The sequence below is a fragment of the Magnolia sinica genome, chromosome 15, assembly GCF_029962835.1.
Source record: "Magnolia sinica isolate HGM2019 chromosome 15, MsV1, whole genome shotgun sequence".
Taxonomy (NCBI): Eukaryota; Viridiplantae; Streptophyta; class Magnoliopsida; order Magnoliales; family Magnoliaceae; genus Magnolia; species Magnolia sinica.
In genome coordinates this window covers 18,110,624-18,135,940 of record NC_080587.1, presented here as the reverse complement: position 1 = coordinate 18,135,940, position 25,317 = coordinate 18,110,624, and the positions used below count along the sequence as shown (strand labels likewise).

General features: G+C 38.8%; 1 protein-coding gene across 1 annotated transcript; it reads right to left on the bottom strand.

The window, feature by feature from the left end:
• Nucleotides 1-724: 724 nt before the first annotated feature.
• LOC131227787 (putative disease resistance protein RGA4) lies at nt 725-25,317 on the bottom strand. Its single transcript, XM_058223612.1, has 5 exons — nt 25,166-25,317; nt 6,583-10,138; nt 5,094-5,261; nt 1,398-1,771; nt 725-924 (listed from the first exon to the last, which is right to left on the bottom strand). The coding sequence occupies exon 2, from the start codon at nt 10,124-10,126 to the stop codon at nt 6,623-6,625; it is 3,504 nt and encodes a 1,167-aa protein (XP_058079595.1). The 5' UTR covers nt 10,127-10,138; nt 25,166-25,317; the 3' UTR covers nt 725-924; nt 1,398-1,771; nt 5,094-5,261; nt 6,583-6,622.

Genomic DNA, 25,317 nt, shown 5'->3' with positions numbered 1-25,317 from the left:
GAATGATACATAGCTTCGTAGACAGAGATTGTTCTCCATTTTGTATAGAGAATCTAAAAGATGGACATGCAAAGGCTCACGAGTATATTATCACCATCATCAGCTTAGCCTTTCTCCCAGTAAGTTGGGGTTGGCTTTAAATGGTTGATTGGCAAAGAAGGGTCCATGATCAGCTCTCCAAAAGGCATCCGCCCGCCTTTGCTAAGAACTTTGCTTTTGAAAATATGATATTTTTTTTATAGGCAAATCTGGAAACTAAAATTTTTGCATAAAAATCTGGGTTGCAGCATACAACTGATTGTGGGTGATCCGTCCTCTTCAAATTTAGTTGATTTTTATGACGTAAAAATGCCTAGAAGTTAAAGAGTACAACTATCAAACCACGTGTTCAATAGTATTTCATCTATTTTTAATTTTTAATACAATCGTATTGGACTAGGTCCATTATAACTTATCTCAGCCAAGTAATCTCTCTCAGTTCCTTGGATGCCTTAGCTGATGGAGATAATATGGAAAAAGCTTCTGCTTATAATGCCAGCTATGACATATAGATCTTGAAAATAAAGAAGATAGAATTACCAAGTGTTCTCGATGTGAATCAAGAGATTTCATCAGAGATTCTTCCGTTACTCTGATTTGGAGTGCATTATTGACATTTCCTCGTACGGTCCAACAACTGACAAAATAAATAAAAGAAAAAACATAATACTCTGTGAGTTTCCATTTTTCTGTGAATAAATATAACACTTCATGTTCACACAAATATTTAGGCTACATGTGTGTGCATGTATGCATGCAATACAAACACAGAGTGCAACAGCTTTTAACTCCTACAAACTCCAGCCATAGATAACAACAGCACCTCAATCGATACTTCACATCAGTGAGCATTTCTTGCAACAGCTGTAACCAATTTTGCAATTCCTGCACATAAGGCAGTGATGCTATTACTGTTAACTGAACTTCTAGAGAATGTTACAGTTACAAGTTGATACATTCCTAAGAACATAACCCAATTCTTTGGCTGTAGTGGAGATAGTATATAAATAAAGTATATACAAATTTGAAAATATTAGACAATGTATCGAAAATTTTCATTTGGAGTTAAGATGAATGCTTCCTGTATCTGTACTTCTGCAGAGTACAAACAGAAGGCCCCTCACATGTGTCAGTATGGCATACATGTATGAGATCCAATCCATTCATCAGGTCCAACCCTTGGAGAAAGTTTTCTAGTTTAAAATATGGTCAGTCCACTTATAAGGTGACTTTTAAGTATCCATTTTCTCAATACAAGTGTGGCTCACCTGATGAATAGACATACAATCGTAGGTGAAGACACATTCATCATGAGGCCAGTGTGATGTAGGGCTTGGATCATCAGTATGTGTTTCAACTTTTCATCAGAAAAAAGATTTCACATCAATCTTGTGATACTACCTTCTGAATGATTTCTGGAGCCAATGCCAGTCAAGAGATATGTACAAACACAACATTAAGCAAGGAATCATAAGAGAATATAAGAAGCAGCAGGAATATATCAAAACACAACAACATATATCTTGATCAAACTTTCATAATTCGGTCACTCCTGTTGCAAGTAATTGAAAAGAATTCAGTATTCATAAATGCATTTCATCGGGCAAATACATAATGAGTAATTATGTTACTAATTGTAGACAAGATAACCATATCACCTTTTTTATCTTGTTCAGGGACTAATCTTCCAATATCTTTCAACGACTACTCAAATCACCAAAAGAAAACAAGCCTAAAAGAATAAAGCATTCCATTAGAATAGATCTTACTCATTTTAAACAATCCAGGACTTAAAGAGGGTAGGCTGTAACCAAATAAGAATGTTGCAACAATGTAACATCGACACAGATATGTATACCTGCTTTGGACATGGGCAGCAGTATTTTCTCTAACAAGGAAATACAGAATTAGACACAAGGTTGTGGAAAAGCCACCATGCCCACGTCTTTACAGATGTATAATGACATTGAAAGTTATTTTATTAGATGGTACCTCATATGGGGTCAATATGGAACTAAGAGTTAAAAATCCATACTGATAGACGCCAACCATCATTGCCAGGTCAGCGTGTATCTTATCTTTTTTGTGGAGGAGAGTGTAATTTTCCATCATCACAGTTTTTTCCAAAAAGTTAAGAAACTTCTCTGCCATGGTATTTAATAATGGGTGTCAATCAAAGTATGTTTTTATTTACATATAATCCCTCTTGGTTCCAAACACTATATGCATAAGAAATAGGAAAATGTATTCCAATAGTTAAACTATGACCCAAACAAAAAGTACATAAATACCGCTAGATGTAAGAAGAAAATTGAGTGTTGGCGGTGTTGAACACTGAACTTTCTAGAATGTATAGTGTCTTATTACATATACATATATAGATTGTGAAAATAATCAAAATGAACGGAAATCCTGAAAACTAATGATGTCTGGATATATGATTAGTACATACAAAAAGTCTAAAACTGTAACATAGAAAAAATTTCCCTATAACTAGTCAAGATTGCAATTTCCGTTCTAAGCATTCGTAAAAAAGATGTAGGAAGAAGAAATTACCTGCGTCCAACGAAGATGAAAACCTTTCTAATGAGTAAACATGTGAAAAAGATATTTTGTCACATAGAATTGACAGTTGACTTTGTTCAAGATTTCATTCATCATTTAGGAACGTGTTCTGCTTAAAACCTGCAATCTCCAATCTCTCTATCTTAATCTTGTTCTTCCCTATCTCAAGACTCTCTCTAGTAACAGAATTACTCTCTATTACTCAGACATCTCAAATGAACACATATAACCTAATTCGCACTTTATGGAAGTAGGATAATTGAAGAGATGCTCTTTAAATTGAGCGTTCTAGATTACTGAAAATGTAGAAGAACGAGAACAGAGGGAATGCTTCCTACAAAATCAGGTAGCAAGAAACAAAATCCAATTCTTGATTTGATAAAAGAAGTTTGTGAACAGGTTTTGTTCTTTTCGAAATCACATGTCGAACATCAATTGATAGGAATAAGAAATAAAGAATAAATTCTCTTCATTGAAAATGTAATAAGATTGAGGTAGCCTTTATCAAATGCAAAAATAACAACAACAGAGGCAATAAATTCTACCAGATTGGGTCTACAAAAACAAAAATCACAAATCACAAATCCAGAAGTATGAAATCCCAAATAATAGTTCTCGTAAATAATCACTATTTCCTAAAAGAATGAAAAAGGCAGACAATGAATTCAATTTAATCAGTTCACAATACATAAGACCGATTGACAATTCCAGAGGACAAGTATATTTTTTTTTACACACGCACTCACACCCCACGGTGGAATTTCACCACAATGGGTACTCAAACCCATGACCTGATGTTGAGACTTGTGAGTCTACCACCGAGACATGAGTAAGGACCCTCAGAGGAGTATGATGGGCTCTTTTCTTTTCAACGATTCATCCAAAATGGAACTGAAAAATAATTATAAAGAGAACTTTGGAAATTTTCCAAGACAACCTTAGATGATTTGTACCTTGAAAATTGGCAGTTTCACTCACGTGGGTCACAATGTATAAAGTAAATTGGCCATTCAAACAACTTTTTCTACTCATCCATTCATCTTGTTTGTTGGTGGCCTGATTTTAGAGCAGAAGATCTAAGAGTGGAATATGTGCCTACATGTAGATGGCAGGGCCCAGTGTTAAATTAGCAAACCCCAATATTTTCCTTTGCAAGAAATTCAACAATACAATTAAAAGAACTACAAGGAATACTCTACACATGGGATTTCGAAGAAGCTAGAGCACAACCTTAATTCATTCAAGATAGGACTTGGCTTCAGAGCGGGAATGCACCTCCGAGAGGCCTAAGAGATAGCATTATAGAGTCTCCGTCTGCTATCAATTCACGGAAAGCTCCTCATCAGTTCTAATAGCCAAGAACTCTGCTCTGTTTGAGGATCCCTTTCCCATTAGCTTGAAAAGACAAATTTGATGCTGTCTCTAAGCATGCCTCTAATCCTGAACTTCTGTCAGTATTAAGAAACCACCATATAACAATTTAAGAAATCATCCCGAGAACCGATCACCTACAGGTAAGGTGGGACAACTTATTGTGTTGTATCCTGCCAGTGTAGTACATACTGCTTGTGTATAACAGGCAGCAATACTAGGAAAATGGTAGGCATCACCATGAAGATCACCTGGCACAAAAATCAGGCCAGTCTGCTCATCAGGTGGGCCATACCATTGGAATCAATGGACAGATGACAGTCTTACTCAGCATACAGGTTTAACCCACCTATTGATCTGATTAGCCTAATTTTTTATAAGGAGGGCAAATATTTTTTTCATAGTAATGATTTCCTACACAAGTGGCATGTTGGCAGGAAAACTGTTATGGTACAAGAAGTTGCGATACCGCTGCTAGTAGGTTATCAATCCTCAATCATCCTCCCAACACTGTTTGATAGGCAGTGATAATCAAAACCAAAGTTTCTTACAAGAGAATGCGACAAGCAGTGGAATATGTCTAAGAAATATATCAACAAAAAAAAAAAAAAGTAAACGAGTTCAAAATAAAGTAAAAAGAATAGAGCAGTTGAGTATTAATCTATTGACAGTGTAGTACTAAATGAGATATATTAGCAAGGATCACCGAATTAGCTTGCCTGTTCACTCCATGATATGATGAAGCAAACCATACATCTAGAAGGTCCTATAACATATGGCCCACATGAGAGAAATCTCACTGATATGACATCGTCCAGGTCTCATAACATATGTACCATTGGTTCAAGTCGGTTTTATACAATTAAGATTTTCTATGTGTGGACATCTTTTGTGTGAACTTCTAGATGAACAGTCTAAATCATCACATAGTGAGACAGAAGGGGAGAGTGCCTCCTTAGCAAACGTCAAATTATGTAAACATGACGTTCCACTGCGAATATGAACTTCCAAGACTCAGTGTGGTCCACATATCGGTTGCATCAAACTGGTAATTGAAAAATCAAAAGTTTTCAAAGAAAATAACCATTGCTTCACATTCAAGTAGACATGTCACCCACCTGATAAGCAGACCGGCCTGATTTTTTGTTTAATCACCAGTGGCCTTGTTCAGTCTCCCACAAGAGTGCCACATTCACACGTGTGATGCTAGGCCCCTTAACCATGTCATTTGCGCTACTCCCACTTGCACTCCTCAACGAAATGATGGTGTTTAAATGTTCTGTTTGCTATAAAAAAAAATCAGTTAACCATAGAAAGAAATTAGGAACCATACAATGCATCTACCAAAAAAGGAGGTGGTTGACAATGCATAGACAGGGAATTGTATGACACCGTTTGGTTTTCAGTTTGCATAAATGGGACCCATAGTTCCTTGGAATTTACTTCATTATAGGATATGTATAATGACGGTAGGTCTGTTAATGGATAATAACATCCTCCAATGTATAATTGTTAAGCATGGAATTTTGGCTGATCTAATTACTCAGAACAACCAATGTCCATAAAAAGATTATCTATCTGTTTGTTTGCATGGTGGAATCCAAAATATAATCGTGAAAAAGAAAGAATTTTATGTTGATGTGATGTTTTCTTTCCACAATTTTCTTTTTAAATCTATGTTTTGAATTCCAACAAGTCAAAAAAAAAAAAAAACCCTAAAATACAACTTCTAGCTGTAAAACCATGGTCGGCCTATATGATAGTTGGATCAAATAATATAATATGCATTATTTTTCATAGTTTTTCTTTTTCTATTAGATCCCAGCAATAGTGACTTAATTTTACTCTATTTAAACGAAAAATCTTAAAGTCAATTACCTTGGATTGAAACTGATTATCCATGAAATAACCTCAACCATGAAAGCAATCGGAGTGACGTTAGCCTTGAATTGTCAATGCTTGATGCCCTATGTATCTCCATCGCACTCCTGAATTACAATTAATTGAAATGATAATAAGTCTCCAAATAATAACTTTGGGTTGTTTGTTTTCCAAATTCCCAGGTGTTAGTTTAAAAAAGATTTATGGGTGTCAAATACACTAGTGAAATGCATGTGTTATATCCATGCCGTCCATTCATTTTTTCATATCATTTTAGTCCAAAAACCTAAAAATGGAGCAGATCTAAAGCTCAAGTGGACCACACCAAAGGAAGCAGTGGGAGTAATCACACCACCATAGAACCCACTGTTTTGTGTTGTGTGGTTACTCCCACTGCTTCCTTTGGTGTGGTCCACCTCAGCCTTGGATCTGCCTCATTTTTGGGATAATATCCTAAAATGATATGAGATCATGAATGGACGGCGTAGATGCAACACTTGCATCATGGTCGGGCCCACATAGTTTTCATTTCTATGATGTGGAGCGAGATGAAATTCGCTCTTCCGCGAAGATTTCAAACAGCAGCTTGTGCGTATCAATACGCTTTTACCACAGTTTAAAACTTGTACACCGAGTCAAACAGACCGAGTACTTTCTGCTACTTAATAGTTAAGGAAAATAGAAAATCAAAGATAGATTGGTTTGAGTGAGAAGTTCGATACTTACAAAGGGAGGGAAGAGGAATGAAGGAAGGAAAGCGTTGATGCTATCTCCTCTTCAACCCCAACAGACGACCACACCTTTTGCCTCCTCTCAGGGATTCGGAATCGGTATATTCCATCCAGATATTTGGGATGTGTTTTATCTTGTGCCAATCCTCGCCTTTCTCCTTCTCGCATCGCTTCTCTAATTGGGGACAGCCTTTGATTTGTAGAGTTTGGAGGTTTGTTAGGAGTTGCAACCCGGATGGCAAACACCCCAATTTATCACAATCTTCAATGTGCAAATATTGAAGCGAGGAGAGGTTTCCTATCCACTCCGGCAGAGCCGTTAGACTTTTCAAACCCCAGATACTTAGCTCTTGCAGTGTTGTGACATGTTTTAGCCCTTCCACCAAACATGTCAACTTATCACAATCCCAGATTTCAAGAACTCGAAGGGACATTAGGTGTTGTATTTCCTCTGGTAAAGAAGCCAGCTCTGGACATTTATTAATGCACAAGGATTGTAAGGCAGTGAGGTGTTGCAGGCCCCCCATCAAACTCGTTAGGCTTTTACAACAATGAATGGCAAGATCTTTAAGAGAGCTTAAGCCTTGTAGTCTCAAGGATGTTAGACCTTTGCATTCTCGAATATATAGAATCTGGAGAGAGGTGAGATTTTGTAACTCCTCCGGCAATGATACCAGCTCATCACAGTTATCAACAAACAGAGACTCTAGAGCAGCAAGGTTTCCAAGCTCCCCCGACAGAGACTCAAGCTTTGGGCATCTCCAAATTTCTAGGGTCAAGAGACCGGTATGATTTGGGAACAACCCACCCGGCAACGACCTTAGCTCCTTGAAATCTTCAATCCACAAGTAGGAAAGCGAGGTTAGGTTTGCCACTGAACCTAACAACATCTCATTACTATCATACAATCTCAATTCTTTCAGAGACTGAAGGCATGGAAGTGTTGTTAACTTTGGGCATCTGAAGACAGATAATCGGTTAAGGCAGGGGAGTGCTTCTCTTCCGTTGAATCCTGACCACTCCTCTAAATTAGGCATATCTACCAACCTGAGTTTTTCCAGCGACGGGAATCCCTCTGCAACATTGTCACCATAGAAATGGTTGCCAATAGATTTCACAGCATGCATTCCCTGTATCACAAGAACCTTAAGCAATGGTAATTGGCCAAGCTGGGGGAGCTGTTCGCATCTTCTGCAATTGATCAGTGAGATTTCAACCAGATTTGAAAGCAATGAAGAAGTCATCCAATGTGGAAATCTGACACCCACGTACCCTTTGACCTCCAACCTTTTGAGATTCGGATGTGGTCGGAGACCTTCAAGGGTTTCCTCAACATTTCCTGCCAACTTAAGATTAATATCCTGACCCCATGAAAAGTACAACTTATGAAGGTTTGGCTTCTCCTTCAAGTTTGCTTCCTGGGCATCTGCTTTACACATCACATTCTGGAGGTTTCGAATAATCAAGCTTCCTCGAAGGTTTAGGTCTTGCAGCTCTTTTATACCACATCCTCTATCCTGACTAATGATGAATATTGGCAAGGTCTGAAGGAACTTTAATTCTCCAATATTGGCTGGCATATGGGTCAATTTATCATTATACCCATCTATTTCAAGATGTCTTAAGCTGGTCATATTGCTCATGTCCCTGGGTAACTCTGCAAGATATTTACACTGCAAGAGTCTCAAGGTTTGCAGATTGGGAAGGGTGCAGATGGATTCAGGAAGGGCTGCTATTTTAGTATCAGACAAGTCGAGGTATCTTAAGTGTTTCAACTTGCCGATTGAAACCAACAACTCCTTAGTAACATTGGCTTTGCTTAAATCTAACACGCGTAAGCACATAAAATGTACAAAATGATTATGGGGGATGCTGAAACTTCTTACTTCAAGCAGAAGTAGTGTTCGCAAACGGTTTACTTTCTTCAATGCCTTTGGGAATGTTTGGACCTTCCTGCCATACCCACACTCCAAGGACAAACGGCGAGATATGTTATGGATGCTCTCTGCATTTTTGACCTGCACAATCGAGCATTCAGTCCCTGCAACAAAGCGTGCAAGATCATGCATTAGGTCATGCATCTTGCACCAGACTATATTCCCATCGTCATCTTTCTCAACATCCTGAAAGAAGGACCGCCATAATAGATTATTGAAATACTCTCCACCGATGTTTTCCATGTGGTTACTTCCGACTGATGATTGAATGAAACCTTCGGCCATCCAAAGTTGGATTAGTTTCTCCTTTTCGATTCTATAATCTTTTGGAAATAATGAGCAATATGCAAAGCATTGCTTCAAACGTGATGGCAGATGATAATAACTCAACCTTATGGCAGGTAAAATGTGATTCTCTTCTTCAGGTAGATTCCAAATCTCACTTTCTTTGACAAACAACCATTGGCTTTCCTCTGTTTTATGGTACATCAAGCTTCCAAGTGACTTCGCTGCCAAAGGAACACCCTTGCACTTCTTCACAATTTCCTTTCCGAGTATTACAAGGTTTGGACGTTCTCGTCTTTCATGCCCAAACGCCCGTTGCCTGAACAGAGACCAACAATCATCATCTGATAATGTTTGCAAATGGTGTGTAGGAAGAGTACCCATGATTGAAGCGACTTTTTCACTACGGGTAGTAACTATGATTTTACTACCCCTGGCACCTCTGAGAGATTTTTTCAGTGAATTCCACTTCTCAGGAGTTTCTTCCCACACATCATCCAACACGAGTAAAAACTTCTTCCCACTTAGCTTTTCTTGGAGGATATGCTGCAGTGAATCCATGCCTTCGAGATCACATTTGCTACCATTTGCTGATTCAATGATTAATTTTATTACCCTCATCACATCGAAATTGTCTGACACACAAACCCATATTCTTAGCTCGAAATGCTTGGTTACCCTCTCATCATTGTAAGTGAATTGAGCAAGTGTGGTCTTCCCAAGGCCCCCCATACCGACTATGGGGATGATCGAGACATCTTCTTGAGTGCTAACATCAATCAACGACTCTACGATTTTCATCTTATCTTCATCTCTGCCAAAAACTTCCGACTCAATCAAAGAGTCTGTTTGCAGTCTCTCTTCAGTATTGAACTGCGGATCTACAGCTCCATCTCTCAAATGGAACTTCCTCTCCTCTGCAATTGCATATAATCTCTCCCCAATCTCCTTTATCCTACCCCCCATCTGCAGGTGAAATATGAGTGAGTTCGGAAAAGAAAAGAAGTTGCGCACCCTATTCATCATTGCAGGCCGTGTCCTCACTTTCTGCCGAAAAGCTTCTGTTAAGAACTCATCTATCAAGTCATCTGCATCATAGGCCACGCCCTTTAGCTTCAGTAGCCAATCCCTCAGCGCCTCGCTCTGCACTTGCTGCTTGTCTGCGTCTCGAAGTACTGCTTTGATCGTCAACAATGTGCTCTCCAGCTTCCTCAATTCTTTCTTGACACCCCCTGCTGTTTGAAACTGTTGCAGAAGTAGAGAATTCAAGTTCCCCACCATTGTCTCAACAAGAGCGGAGAGAAATACTTCTGCCATCTTTTCTTGGTACTGCGAAAATATCAAAGAACTGAAAACGGTGATAAATATGGATTGGAAAATAATCAAACTGTGGACCTATATGCTATTTTCCATCAAGTAGGAGAAAAAATGAATAAAAATGGAAACATAAAGAAAGTCAATGGAAAGCACCAAGATGCCAATGCTGTGGCGTTAATAACATCAATGTGATTAGCCAATTTCCTTGAGATTAATTGCTCATATTTCAATAGGAAAGTAAGCTCTCGGGCTAGAATACCTCAAATTGTGTTCACTGCAATCTCCACCATAGATATGTATGGTGACCATGATTGTAACTGGTCACTTGATGGGACCCATTTGGTCTTTTTTTTGTTTTTGCTATGGGTTTTAGTGATGGGATACAATTCGAGGTACCACTAGATGGACTGAGGATTACCACATGATGTCAGGTACCAGAACAGGGAGAATACAACATTTCCGCTAGATTCTTTGCTTAAATTCAAAGGTTTAAAATACACATGTATAAAAGGAACAAATGATCTCTTTGGGCAGGGAATCATCCGGCACAATCAGGACCAATTCAGGTGGGCCCGTATCTAAAAATCTATTCATGCCGAGCAGCTAATGACCTTGCAAGTGACGAAGGAATTCATGTTTGATTCAAAGAGATCCTTCTCAGAAGAAGAGACTGGTTATGAGAAGAGATTGGTCAACCTTGACATAGATTTTTAGAGATTTTTGCATTCAGCCACCTCCCTTTTGGGCCATAAGCCCAAAATGGCCCAATTTTAGACTCTTTCTGAAAAAACATCTGCCTTTTCCATCTTTGACTTTTGACTAACAGAACGCTGCCTGTCCAAATAGAAAATCAGATCCATGCGTTCCACAGATGAAACAACACTAGCCCACCATTGAAACGTTCATGGCCCGCCATGATATTTTTGAGAAATCCACCCCGGCCCCCATTTTCTTCAGCTCATTAAACTCATATTTCCCACTGTGATAGAAATCCATCCGCGTGCACTAGTTTTTCCAACTTATTTTAGTTGGTGGGCCCAACATGATGAAGATCCAAAATTAAAATGGGCTACATGGCTTGAAACATTAGTATTGAACACCCAATGTTATAATGGAGTTTCAAAAATTCATGTAGTCCACCATGATGTTTTTGAGAAATCCCACCTATTCACCATTTTTGTTACCTTATTTTAGAGGGTGGGCTAAAATATGTGGCAATCCGACACTCAAGTGGACTGCTTGACTCAAAACAATGGTATTTAACAACTACTTGGAGCTCCAAAAATTCATGTGGCCAGCATAATGTTTTTAAGAAATCTAGCCCCTCTAACAATTTCACCATCTCATTAGGGGGTGGGCCCAAATATGAGGCATATCCAACACTCAACAACCACATGACTTGAAACAATGGTATTGGACTCCCACTGTTGAAACTACGCCTGTGCACCTTTGAAACATAAATGCCTCACCCTGATGGGACTCAGATTGGATACTACCCCCACCAGGACCTAGTTAGAGACAGACGATCGTGATAGGGGATTTATAAGGCCCACTGCAATATATGTGTTTTATCTACGCTTTCCATCCATTTTGACCAATCATTTTAGAGTATGAGCACAAAAAGGAGGCAGCATGAAGGCTAAAGTGAACCACACTACAAGAAGCAATGGGGATTCAACACCTATTGTTGAAAACTTGTTGGGGACTAAAAAAGTTTTGTATCAGACTAATATTTATGTTTTCCCTTCATCTAGATCTGTGTGACCTTATGAATATGTTGGATGGCAAATAAACATCATGGTAGGTGTCATTGTCACAATAACTTCTTGTAGTGTGGTCCACTTGAGCATTTGTTTTGCATCCTTTTTGGGATCTTGCCCTAAAATGACTTGGCAAAATGGATGGACGACATAGATAACCCATACTTCAAGGTGGGCCCCATAGAGCTACCAAGAGGACGGTCCATCTCTAACTAGGTCCTAGTGGGCGTTGTACCCAATCTGCATTCACTTTGATGTTTTGAGAAATACACCTTCTCAGCCCTTTTTGTCTGCTCATTTTAGGTAGCGGGCCCAATTACAGGGCCCAATAATCTTTTGAAATATCCATCCTGCCAATCATTTCTCCATATGATTTCTAGGGGTGGGAATGACCTTATGGTCGGTATGGATGGCATATAAACAACACGGTGGGCCCTAAGAAGATTTCAATTGTGGCCATTCAAACTGCATTGTTTTCTTCAATGTGGCCAACCAAAGATTTGGATCTGCTTCATTTTTGGGCCCACCCACTAACATGATGATGTAGGGAAGGATGCGATGAGATCGATTACCGTCTACCTCAAGGATAACTACTTCGAATCTATGGAGTTTCCGTAGACTCCTCACAAAGATTCCTCGAAAATCCACGAGGGAAGAAAATAGAAATAATTTCTAATAGTTCGAAATAAATTAATTGATGATTAAAAAAAACGGAACTACAATCCTTTAACTAATGAACCTAAACCTAGGATGAAGTTTTAGAATCAAACTCTAACTCAAACTCCCTAAAAACGTGACTTACTATAAATAGTAAACTTACTATTTATAGACGGTCATGATTCCTACTAGACTTCATGGTTTTCGGTCAAAAATAAGAAGTGTCCAATTTGGCCTAACCACATTATTCTCTTAATTTTTCTAAGCCCTTTTCATGTTGGGCACAAATCCAAAACTCAAAGGATCAAAAGTTATGATCGAATTAAAACTTATTATTTATAGTAACAGCAAAAATAAAATGGACTTTCGGCCTTTGATATGATGGAATCAACCAATTTGGGCATGACCAACTTGGTGTGGTGGGGTTGGTTGGCTAAAGTAGCTTCTCCTACCCCAAAATCATATATGATATGTCGAAAAAATCATTGCGGTTTGTGAGATACGACTGTTTTGAGGTTCTAACAGGCCTGATCACTTCCGTCTCCGGTCGGGCCTTCTTTGATCCATCTTGACCATGAAAGTGTTTGTGACCTTCTCTACATCAGTCCGCTCCAGTTCAAAAGAACTTGTCCTTGAGTTCTTGTCCATCTTTGGTTCATGATACTCGGTCAAGTCCGCGATATTGAAAGTACACAAGATCTCCATGTCATCTGAAAGATCAACAATGTAAGCGTTGTCGTTGATCTTTCGGAGGATTTGTACCTCTCCAATCATTTTATTCTCCAACTTGTTGTAGGTCCTGGTAGAAAATCTCTCCTTATATAGATGGACCATAACATGGTCGCCCGCCTCGAATACCTTTTGTTGCTATTGCTTATCAGCTTTCTCCTTGTATTTTTCGTTTGAGGCATGTATCTTGGCTTGTATATCCGTATGAATGCCCACGATTCAGTTTGCTATATATTCTTCTACAATGCTCATGTCTGGGAGCTTGGGCAAGGGAACCAAGTCAAGTGTGTGGCGGGGCACTCAACCATAAACAATCTGAAATAGGGACTTCCCTGTCAAGCAGTTCACCATGTTGTTAATTGCAAACTCCGCTTGAGACAAATCCAAATCCCACTGCTTTGGTTTGTCACCAGAAATACATCAAAGAAGGTTTCCTAACGTGCGATTCATAAATTCAGTCTGCTCATCGGTATGTGGGTGGTAGGCACCAGTGAACTGAAGTTGTGTACTGAACCAATTCCACAAAGTCCGTTAGAAGTGGCTAATGAATTTTGTGTCACAGTTAGAAGTAATAGTCTTAGCCGTGTAACCGCACGACCTCTCTGAAAAATAGATTCTCCATGCGTGTTGCATTGAGGGTCTTCTTACATGGGATAAAGTGTGTCATCTTTGAAAAACGATCTACTACCATGAACACCAAATCCATGTCACACTGTGTTCGTAGAATACTAAGCATGAAGTCCATAAATAAGTTCTCCCAATGGCCGTCAAGCACATGTAACAAGGTATAAAGGCCCGTATTATGAGATTGCCCATTGAAAGTCTGACAAACACGACAACACTGTACTGCTTTACCCATATTACGGACCAATTATGACCATTAATATAACTCCTCAACAAGCGCCCGTGTCTTGTCTTGCCTAAGGTGTCCACCAAGGTCACCTCTATGTAGCTCTTGAAAAATCCACTCCCTCAGAGAACTTTGGGGGTTGCACAATTGATTTCCTTTAAAGAGGAAACTGTCTTGAATATGTAGATCACTAGGATGACCCTCTTAGCACCCCATCTAAGTATCATTAAAGTCCTCATCCATCCTCATACAACTCATTGAGATGGTCAAAGTCGACCACCTCACTGGTCATTGTAACAAGTAGTGATATATAGTGGCTAAGTGCAACAACCACCTTGTTCTACTGCCCTGACTTGTGCTTTAAAATGAACATGAATTTCTACAAAAATGCGACACATCTAACATGCACACAATTCATATTAGTCTGACTATTAATAAACTTTAAGGTTTGATGGTCAGTATAGAGAACAAACTCCCTCTGAATCAAAGAATGCCGCTGATGTCACAGTGCTTCAACCATTGCGTACAGCTCAAGCTCATATGCTGACCACTTTGTTTAGGCTTTGCTGAGCTTCTCGCTATAGAAGGCCACTAGTTTGCCTTATTGTGATAAGACTTCTCCAAATTTGACCTATGTGGCATCACGCTCAACCTCAATAACTTGTCGAAACTAGGAAGAACCAAGACTAGTGTTGTGGACAATCGATGCTTGATTTCAGCAAAGATCTTGTTAGCCTTATTAGTCCACTGAAATAGGTTTTTTTCATGCAATTTGTAATGGGTGTAACTATAGTACTGAAGTTTCACATGAATAGACGATAGAAAGTCGCCAACCCGTGGAAACTCCTCACTTCATGAATGTTCATCAGGATCAGTCATTTCCTAATGGCTTGCGCCTTTTTATCATCCATATGGATGCACGTGGACGTCACAGCAAATCCTAAGAATAATAGACTGTCCATTAAAAAAATGTACTTCTTTAAGTTGAGGTACAACTTATTGATTGTTAGGACCTATACCACCTATCTGAGATGTTCTATGTCCTCCATCTCACCCTGGCTATATATCAGGATATCATTAAAATATACTACCATAAACCAACCAATAAATGACTTTAGCACTTGATTTATCAAACGTATAAAAGTGCTCGGTATGTTTGATAAACTGAAGGGCATGACCAACCACTCATACAACCCTTCCTTGGTATTGAATGTCGTTTTCCAGTCATCACCGGGCCGAATATGAATCTGATGGTACCTACTCATCAGATCTAGTTTAGAAAACACATTGACACTTTCTAACATATCGAGCATGTAATCCAACCGTGATATTGAGAACCGATATTTGATGGTAATCTTGTTAATCGTCTGACTATCGACACACATGCGCCAACTCTCATCTTTCTTAAGCGTTAACAAAGCTGGCATGAAACATGGGCTCATACTCCCTCTCAGAAGACCCTTAAGGATCAATTCCTCCTCCTTCCCTTAAAGTATCTCAGACTCTTTCGAACTCATCCGAAAGTGAGGGTGGTTGGGCAAGCTAACCCTAGGGATGAGGGTCCATGTGATGTTGGATGTCTCGTATTGGGAGCAATCCATCAGGTAAATCTTCGAGCCAAATTTCTTTGAATTCATTTAGTAACGGTCTTAAACTTGGAGGAATGTCTAAGGGCTCCAATCCCTCTCCTTTTACCACCATGGCGTATACCTCGTCGGTTTCCTTGTATTCCTACATGAAATCTTGAATGGTTAAAAGGGAGCTCCCCTCCACTTTAGAAACTTTAGGGTGGTTCTCTCGTGTCATGCGGGCAAGGATCATCTTTCGACTATCCTTGACGAAGACGTAAATGTTGTCTCGTCCTCAGTAGGTCGCATCACGGTCCAATTGTCATGGTCGACTGAATAACATATGACATGCTTCCATGTTGACCATGTTACAAAGTACTTAATCCTTATAATTCCGACCAATTGAAAATGAGACAGTACATTGTTCGATTACCTTGGTCTTGTTCACCTTCTTTATTCAGTCAATCGAGCATGAGGAAGGATGCTTTATTGTATGGAGTGGCAACTTGTCCACCATTACCTTCGAGATAATGTTCTACTGTCACTTTCGATGATTATAGCACAAATCTTGTCATTGATGATACACTGCGTACTAAATATATTGTGCCACTATGGGTGTACCTCCATCCTTAGAGTGTACAATAATCACCTCATGATCAAGGATTCTCTATGATCCTCTACCAACCATTCTTCGTCACTAGCTCCTTCCTTAACGACTTGTTCATCTTCACTAAATCCAAGGCCTTCTTTCGCTGCATCACCTTTAGTGCCACTTCGTTAATGGCCAAGTGGGCCGCAGGGCGTTGAGGGCAAGTGTTTGATAAGTGGCTCGGTTGGCCACACCAGTAACAATTGTTCGGCCTTAGCTGGCTATAAGGATTTAGAATCATACTTGGACCTGTTGTTGTGGATGCCGCACATTAAGGCCTAAATGAACCACTCCCATGTCTCAGTTTATGGTTATAGGAGGTTTAAGACGTCCTCCTACTAGTTTCTTTCCTTTAGCCAATACTAAATCCTACGTGAGGCCCATCATGTGGGACCAATTCGAAGGATAAGGCCGCTAGGGATTCTTACAAGTTGCATTTCTACCCTACTTACCAACTGAACCACTTCATCTATGGTCTTAACCAGGTGCATCTGTGATGGTTTGATTCCCTTGTCCACAATTTTGGTATTATTGGAATAATACCTGCTTGTAATAACTGAGGAGGAATCGTGATTGAAGAAAGCGTCTCATCTGTGGCCATGATTGGATGGACGCCTTATTCTGTTGAGCACGTGAGAGTTGTAATTACTCTCACCATGAAGAAGCACTGGATTTTAATTTGAATGCTAATAATTTTACCTTTTTATGTTCCGACACGTCCATGTAATCAAAATATCATTCTACTTCGGCTAACCAGTCGAGGAAATCTTGTATACGTAATAAGTCATTAAAACTAGGAAGTTCGGCACTTCCCCAATAGTCTCTCTCGACACGATCTAATCGATCGCTTCCATGGATCGATCGTCGAGTAAAGCCGTCATCGTTATCCTCGTCGCTAGAGCTCGATGTGATGAGGTCGATCACCATCTTCCTCAAGGATAACTACTCTGAATCCATGGAGTTTCTTTGGACTTCTCACAAAGATTCCTCGAATCCATGATAGAAGAAAATAGAAATAGTTTCTAATTATTCAAAATAAATTGATTGATGGGAATTACAATCCTTTAAAAAGTGAACTCCAGCTTAGGAAGGTTAAGACGGTCCTGATCACTTCCACCTCCGATCGAGCCTTCTTTAGTTCTAGTCCATCTTGGCTATGAAAGTGTTTGCGACCCACTCTACATCACATGAGTTGTTAAAAAATGGATAGCTGGGTTGAATTTCTAAAAATGCATCATGGTGAGCCCTACCTTCATCAATGCTTCGGGCAATTTAGATGGTCATATAAATATCACAATGGATCCCGAAAGGTTCCTTATTTCATCTTGTGTGGCCTACTGAGTTTTGGTTTTGCCTTATTTTTGGGCCACCCTTTATTATGAACTGGCAAAAACAAATGAATGGGGGTGGATTTCTCAAAAACATCATAATAACCCTAGGTAGGTTTCAACGGTAGGCATGATTATCCCCATTGTTTTCATTAGTGTGGTGGACTTGAGCTTTGGATCAGCCTTATTTTTAGGCTCAAGCCCTAAAATGAGCTGGTAAAACAGATGGACTGTATGGATAAAACACATACATCATATGGCCCCATAGATTCGTGGCACAGTGCTATCGAGTAATCCAATTAACATTCATGCATGGATGCAGACATTAATAATGAGTTTCGATTGAATGGCACCCCTTGAAATACTCTGGCCCACCATGATGTTTCTGACAATTCCACCCCATTCTGCCAGGTCATTTTAGGGGGTGGGCCAGAAAATAAGGTAGATCCAAAACTGAAGTATGCCACACCGCAGGAAGCAGCGCAAACACCGACTGTTCAATCATTTGCGGGCCCCACTATGGGGCCGTAGAAGTTTTGGATCAGGATAGTATTTCTGTGTTTTCCGTTCATCCCCATGGGAATGACCTTATGACCATTTTGGATGGCATATAAACATCACAATAGACCATTGGAAGGTTTCAATGGTAGAGATTTTCCTTCTAACTATTGCCTGCCATGTGGCCAACTTGAGTTTTGGATTTCCATCATTTTTGGGATCACACACTAATCGTGAAATTGATGGATAGTGTGGATTTCTTACAAATAGTGGGCCTCACCTAGCTCACAAGTGTCAGGTATAGAGTCACTAAAGAGGCCCCGTTTGTTAAATCTGAAGTCTAAAGAGCGAATCTGGAATATGAAGCCTGAATATGAAATCTAAGTAAAAATACTTGTTTGATAATTATGGTTGAAGTCTACATTTACCCCTATCTCTCGATTGGAAATGTTTTACATTATAAAGAAATTATTTTTTATTAAATGACAATAAAATCATTATATTTAATTCAAATAAACCAAAATACTTAATAAAAAACTAAAATATCATTATAAGGTCCTCGATTCCTCTTAGCGAGAAGATTGCCACGATGTGTTGTATAGGATTGAACACTACTAACAACAAAACCTTCAAATAAGGCCCACCTTGTATTTATATGATGTACATTTATAAGGTCATTCCCAATTGGATGAAGTGAAAACATGTTGATCCAAAACTTCCGTGGGCTATTTAAGTTTATTTTTCATTCAATATGTTCATAAGGTCACAAATACATGTATGAAGAGGGAAAAAAAAAAATCATATTGGTCCAAAACTTCTATGACCCAGAAAAGGGTTTCAATGGTAGACATTCAACCAAACGTTGTTTTTCGCAGCTTATTTTTCGCCTCAAAGTTTAATAGGAGCTCGCCTAATGGATTAATGGTTTGGATATAACACATACCTCATGATGGGACCTACAGAACTTGCTGACATCAATACAGCGGCTATATATCTGGTGTGAGGTACACCAACCAATCCGCATCCGACCCGGATTAGCTATTGACAGGTTTAGGGAGATTCTTTTTTTTTTTTTTTTGAGGGGTTAGGTTGTTAGTACACACACGTGTCAGTACACACACTCCATGTTAGCCACCCCCGCTGGGGATCGATACCAAGACCTCAAGTGTTGAAACGAGGTATCTCCACTCAGTCTACCAGTTGAGTTATGGATCTGGGTGTCAGGTTTAGGGAGATTCGCTAGTAAAGTGACGTCATCAAGTTCCATGAGCCCACTATGATGTATGTGCTTTATCTACACTATCCATTTATTTGGAGATTTAATTTTAGAGCATGAGTTAAAGAATGAGGCAGATCCAAATATGTAGTTGACCCACCACAAAAAACAGTGGCGAGATTGATGCCTACCGTTGAAACCTTCCTAAGGGTCATTGTGATTTTTATTTGAAATCCAACCTGTTCACAAGTTAACACAGACATGAAAGAAGGGAAAAAAACAAATCGCAGCTTGATCAAAAACTTTCGTGGCCTATTTATGTTTTTAATGGTGGGCATCACTCTCCCCACTGTTTTCTGTGGTGAGGTCCACTAGAGCTTTGGATTTGACTCATTTTTTGAATCTTTGTCTAAAAATTATATTTAAAAATGGATGAACAGCGTGGATACAAAACATCCATCATGATGGGCCCCACATAACTTGGTGAGGTAACTTCAGCAATGAGTCTCGCTACGCAACCCGTTGGTAGATTTCCTTCAAAAGCCTTTCGCATGAAGTTCCTACGCTGGGAACCAGGTGGGGCTCACTGTGATATTTGTGAAAAATCTTCATCATTCATTCATTTTGTGAGTTCATTTTAAGACTTGTTGCCAAAAATTAATCGTATCCAAATCTCAAGTGAGCCGTAAATGTGACAATTAAACATCCACAGTTGAAATATTCGTGGGGCCACAGAAGTTTTGATTCATGCTAATGTTTTTGTTTTTAGTTCATCCCACTAGGAATGGCGTTATTAACGGTATGGATGGCGTCTAAACATCACTCTTGAACCCAGGAAAGTTTCAACGGTAGTAATTTCCCCAACCACATTTTCCTTTAGTACGGCTCATTTGAGCTTTGGAAACGGTTCATTTTTAGCCACGTGGAATCGGATTGCGTACTGAGTTACTCCGTATGCTCTCATCGTACTGACTGAACTCTGTTGGGCCCACCTTGAAAATTAGTGGTTTATCCACACCGTCCGTACGTTTTTTCAGCTCATTTAAGGCATTGAGCCCAAACTTAAAGCATATCCAACTCTCAAGTGGATCATACCACAGGAACAGTGGGAATAATGATTTCCACCGTTGCAACCTTCCTAGGCCCTACAGTGATGTCTATTTGTCATCCAAGCTGTTAATAATATCACAAAGACATGGATGAAGGGAAAAAAACAAATATAAGATAAATACAAAAATTCTGTGACACTCAAGAATTATGCAACGGTATAAGTTCAATTCACACAGTTTCATGTGGTGTGGTGCATTTGAGATTTGGATATCCTTCAATTTTGGACCCATGTTATAAAGTTATCTAATAAAATAGATGGACGGAGTGGATAAAATACATAGATCATGGTGAATTCCACTGAGTTTACTCAGTACGCAATCCGCTTCCTAGATATGTGTCCTAAAATGAACTCAAAAAACGAAAGGACGGGAAGTATTTCTCACAAACATCACAGTCGGCCCCTCGTAAGTTCCCAATACAGGAACTTCCGGAAGCGGATTGGCTGATGTCCCAGTACCACACACCAGCCGGAAGCGGATTGCCGTACCGAGTAACTCAGTACGCTTAGCATACTGAGTAAGCTCTGTGAGGTCCACCATGATTTATGTATTGAATTCCCTCCGTCCATCCATTTCACCTGATAATTTTAGTTCTGTAGCCAAAAGATGAATCATATCCAAAGCTTGAATTGACCACACTAAAGGAAACTGTGTGAATTGAGCGTCTACCATTGAAAAATTATTGTTGGCCACAGAAGGTTTTTTATGCTTATATTTGTGTTTTCCTTTCATCCATGTATGTAAGATCTTATGAACATGTTGGATGGCAGGTAAACATCACTGTGGGGCCAGAAAGGTTTCAACGGAGGAGAAAATCATTATTACCACTGTTTCCTGTGGTATGATACACTTGAGTTTCGGATCTTCTTAAATTTTGAATTCAACCCCTTAAATGAGCTGAAAAATTGGATGGACGGCGTGGATTAAACACACACATTCACGGTGGGCCCAGCTAAGTTTACTAAGTACGATAACTGCCTACTTAATTACTCAGTACGCAATCCGATTTCACACCGGGCTATATAGCTGCTGTAGGTACGTGTCGCTTGTAGATGAGCACTGACGCTCCTCGAGCTCCGAGTTGTACGAACGGTTCAAAGGAGATCAAAGTTACATGGACCCCACAGTGATGTATTTATTATATCTACACCGTTCACCTATTTTTAGATATCATTTGGACCACACCAAAAAACAAATCATATCCAAAGATCATTTGGACCACACCAAAAATAGCAGGGGGAGATAATGATTTTCACTATTAAACAATTCGTAGGGCCCACCATAACGTTTATTTTCCATCTAATCTGTTCACAGGGCCACGAAGACCTGAATGAAGAGTAAAAAAAATTTCGTATTGAACCAAAACTTCAATGACCCAAAAAAGATTTCAATGGTAGAAATTCAATCCCTCACTGCTTCTTTTAGTGTGGTCCACTTGATAGTTAGATCTTTCTTATTTTTAGTCTCAAGCATTAAGACGAACTCATCAAATGTATGAACGGTTTAGATACAACGCATACCTCGTGATCAGACCTACAAAACTTGATGACTTCAATATAGCAGCTACATAGCTGATCTGAGCTCCACCAGCCAATCCGCTTCCGGAACTTCATTCGGAAGGTTCTCGCAGGATATCCGCGTCCCGCGGAAATAGAGTGTCTACTCCCTACCACCAGCCAAGGGCTGATGGTCGGTGCTATGTGGGCCCCACAATGATTTATGTGTTTCATCCATGCCGTTCATCTATATTTCTAGATCATTTTATGTTATGAGACCAAAAATGAGTTATATTCCAATCTCAAGTGGATAGCGTTACAGGAAAACAGTGCTGAATGAACGTCAACCATTAAAAACTTTTTGGAGGCCATAAAAGTTTTGTATCAAGCTGATCTTTGTTTTTTCCACTCATCTAAGTCTATATGACCTAATCAACAGATTCGATGCCAAATAAACAGTACATTGGGCCCTAGGAGAATTTTAATGGTGGATATCTAATCACTATTGTTTTCCTGTGGTATGGTCCACCTGAGATTTATATTCCTCTCATTTTTGGTATCAAGCCCTAAAATGATCTTTAAAAATGGATGAATGGAAAGAATGAAACACATACATCATGGTGGGTCATAAAGAAGTTTCACAAGTTAAAAGTTAATTTTGTATTGCGCAAACAATTTAAAAAATAAAAAATTGTCATAGTAAATTGAAAATGGGTAATTTTGGAAACAAAAAATTTAATAAAAAATTCACTGCATTCACCATTAAGCAAGACTCCTATCACTGAAAGAATTCAGTAAAAAACTACCTAGAACAACGCATTAACAAACACCACTAAAAACCGAACATTTTCCCAATTCCGCCTTAAGTGCAAAAATTCAGCGCTAACAAACAGGCCCTAAATGTTAATGATGTAGATTAACAGTGAAAACAGTAGATTGTTCTATAAAATATAGTTTAAAAATAGGAGGTTCTATTTTGTAGCACAAAAGACAATGACCAATAGAAAAATCCCTAGATTTTAAAAGTGCTATTGGCTCACTTCTTTTATGGACCTAATGTAGGATGAGGATCAAAGACGCTCCTAACTCAAATGGATGGGAAGAAGCCCAAGCCGATATCAACAAAAATTGAACATAATTAGACCGGTCAACCTTTGTGGTCGACATGTTGAAATTTCAAGTGAAATTTCATATTGCTTGTTAGCTGATTTCTACCAATTTAGAAAGGTTGAAATATTGTTTCAAATTGCTTGCTAGCTGATATTTGCCAATTTAGATAAGTTGATAGATGTTGTCAACAGGTCGAAATCCAGTTTGATAGGTCGATAAATTTGATTGATAGGTCAAAAACCACATAATTTTTTGTTTAAATCTATAGACACTTTTTGGTTGTTTCAATATGTTGACTCGACAGGTTGATGGGCGACAAAAATTTGCATATTTTTCTAAAATTATTTTCTTATTCGATTAGGACTCATTGATTACGATTTTTAGGGTTTGTTTAGGGTTATTGAGAGGTGTTAAACTCTTTTTTTTTTTAAATTATTTATCAATTAAAACTTCTTAAAAATTCTATTTTTATTATTATTGTGGATTCAAGCTTTTCTCTCGTGGATTCAAGGTATTTATCGATTAAGGAAGACAGTGATCAACCTCATCATGTCCTCCCTTGCGTTAGGACCCTACCTTTATGTTTATCTATTGTTTGACAAGGCTAACGTGTCTCATGGGTGGATTCTCTGATATGTCAATCTCACAAAGCCTATGGTTGATAGGCAACTGTATAAATATGACATCAATTGGATGATCCTATCCTTCTAAGTAACATCCTGGTACTCATAAAAATCAACTTAAAGTCCACATTAAATGGAGAATACAAGAGAATGTCAGGTAGTTAGATTCTCCCGTGAGGTTTTTTTTTTGGGCGAGCTGATGGGTGGACTTGATCATTTGACCATGCTCTATCCATGAATGAATTGAGTAAAAGGTGGCTAGCCATCAATTGCCATTAAGATAGTCAGTACTTCAATTTGCATCTCCATTTCTCTCTTCTAATGGGCAGATTAGATTTCGTGCCATGACAGTATATGCTCGTATGTGGCATAACAAAGCTCTTTTAAAAGAATCAAGTGTAGCCATATCAATACTTCTACTTGTGACGCAGGGAGGGACGTGATGAGGTCGATCATCATCTTCCTCAAGGGATATCTACTTTGAAACCACAGAGCTCTGTAGACTTCTCATAAAGTTTCCTCAAATCCACGAGGGATAAAAGTAGAAATAGTTTCTAATAAATTCCAAATAAATTGATTGATAAAAAAAAAAAGAAATTATGATCCATTAAATAATAAGCTCAAACCTTAGACTTAGTTTTAAACTCAGACTCAAACACCCTAAAAACTTGGCTTTTTACAAATAGTAAACTTGCTATTTATAAATGGTCATGATTTCTACTCGACTTCACGGCTTTCAGCCAAAAATAGTAAGTGTCCAATTTGGACAAACCATGTTATTCCCCTAACTTTTCTAAGCTATTTTCATGTTGGGCATGCCTCTTACAACTCAAAAGATCAACAATTCTGCTCCAAATAAAAGTTACTATTTATAGTAAAAATGAAAATAAAAGTGACTTTTGACCGTTGATCTAATGGAATCTCACAAATCCAACATGGGCAACGGTTCATCTTTACCATGAAAGTGTTTGCGACCCGTCCTACATCAATTTGCTAAGACCGTGCTTGGATTTACTATTGACATTAATTAAAATAATTTAAGAATGAATAAAGACTAGTGAACGGTCACAATCATTTTCACCATTATAGGGATAAGAGGAATGTGTACCAAGTGACCCTAATGCCCTCTATTATGTAAGAGGCCACTAGACAAGAATCGGACCATCACGGTCCATGTATGACATCTAAATCGTCCAGATATTGCTCCACCAAAAAAATTGGACACCTAAAATATTAGGCTAAGTGGGCCACAACATAAGCCTCCAGATATTCATGGTGGCCCACTTGATGGTTGGATAGGCATGATTTATAAGACATCTCATTTACTTAGTGGAGTGAATCAGTGTTGGTAGCAAAAACTTAGTATTTTTAAGTATCAAATTTTCAGGAATGGAGATAAGAACAGATTTCTCACAATAATCTAAAGATAGATGGTTAAGATCTTACCTTGGCACGATCACAATCGCAAAAATAGATTTTTATGGCAAAGAGTTTGATGCCGATCTGATCCTCTTAATTAACATATATCTCACCGAACTATTTCACTTGAAAGAAGCCAAGACAGCCCTGTCAAATAATGTATTAGGAGTAGAGAGTGC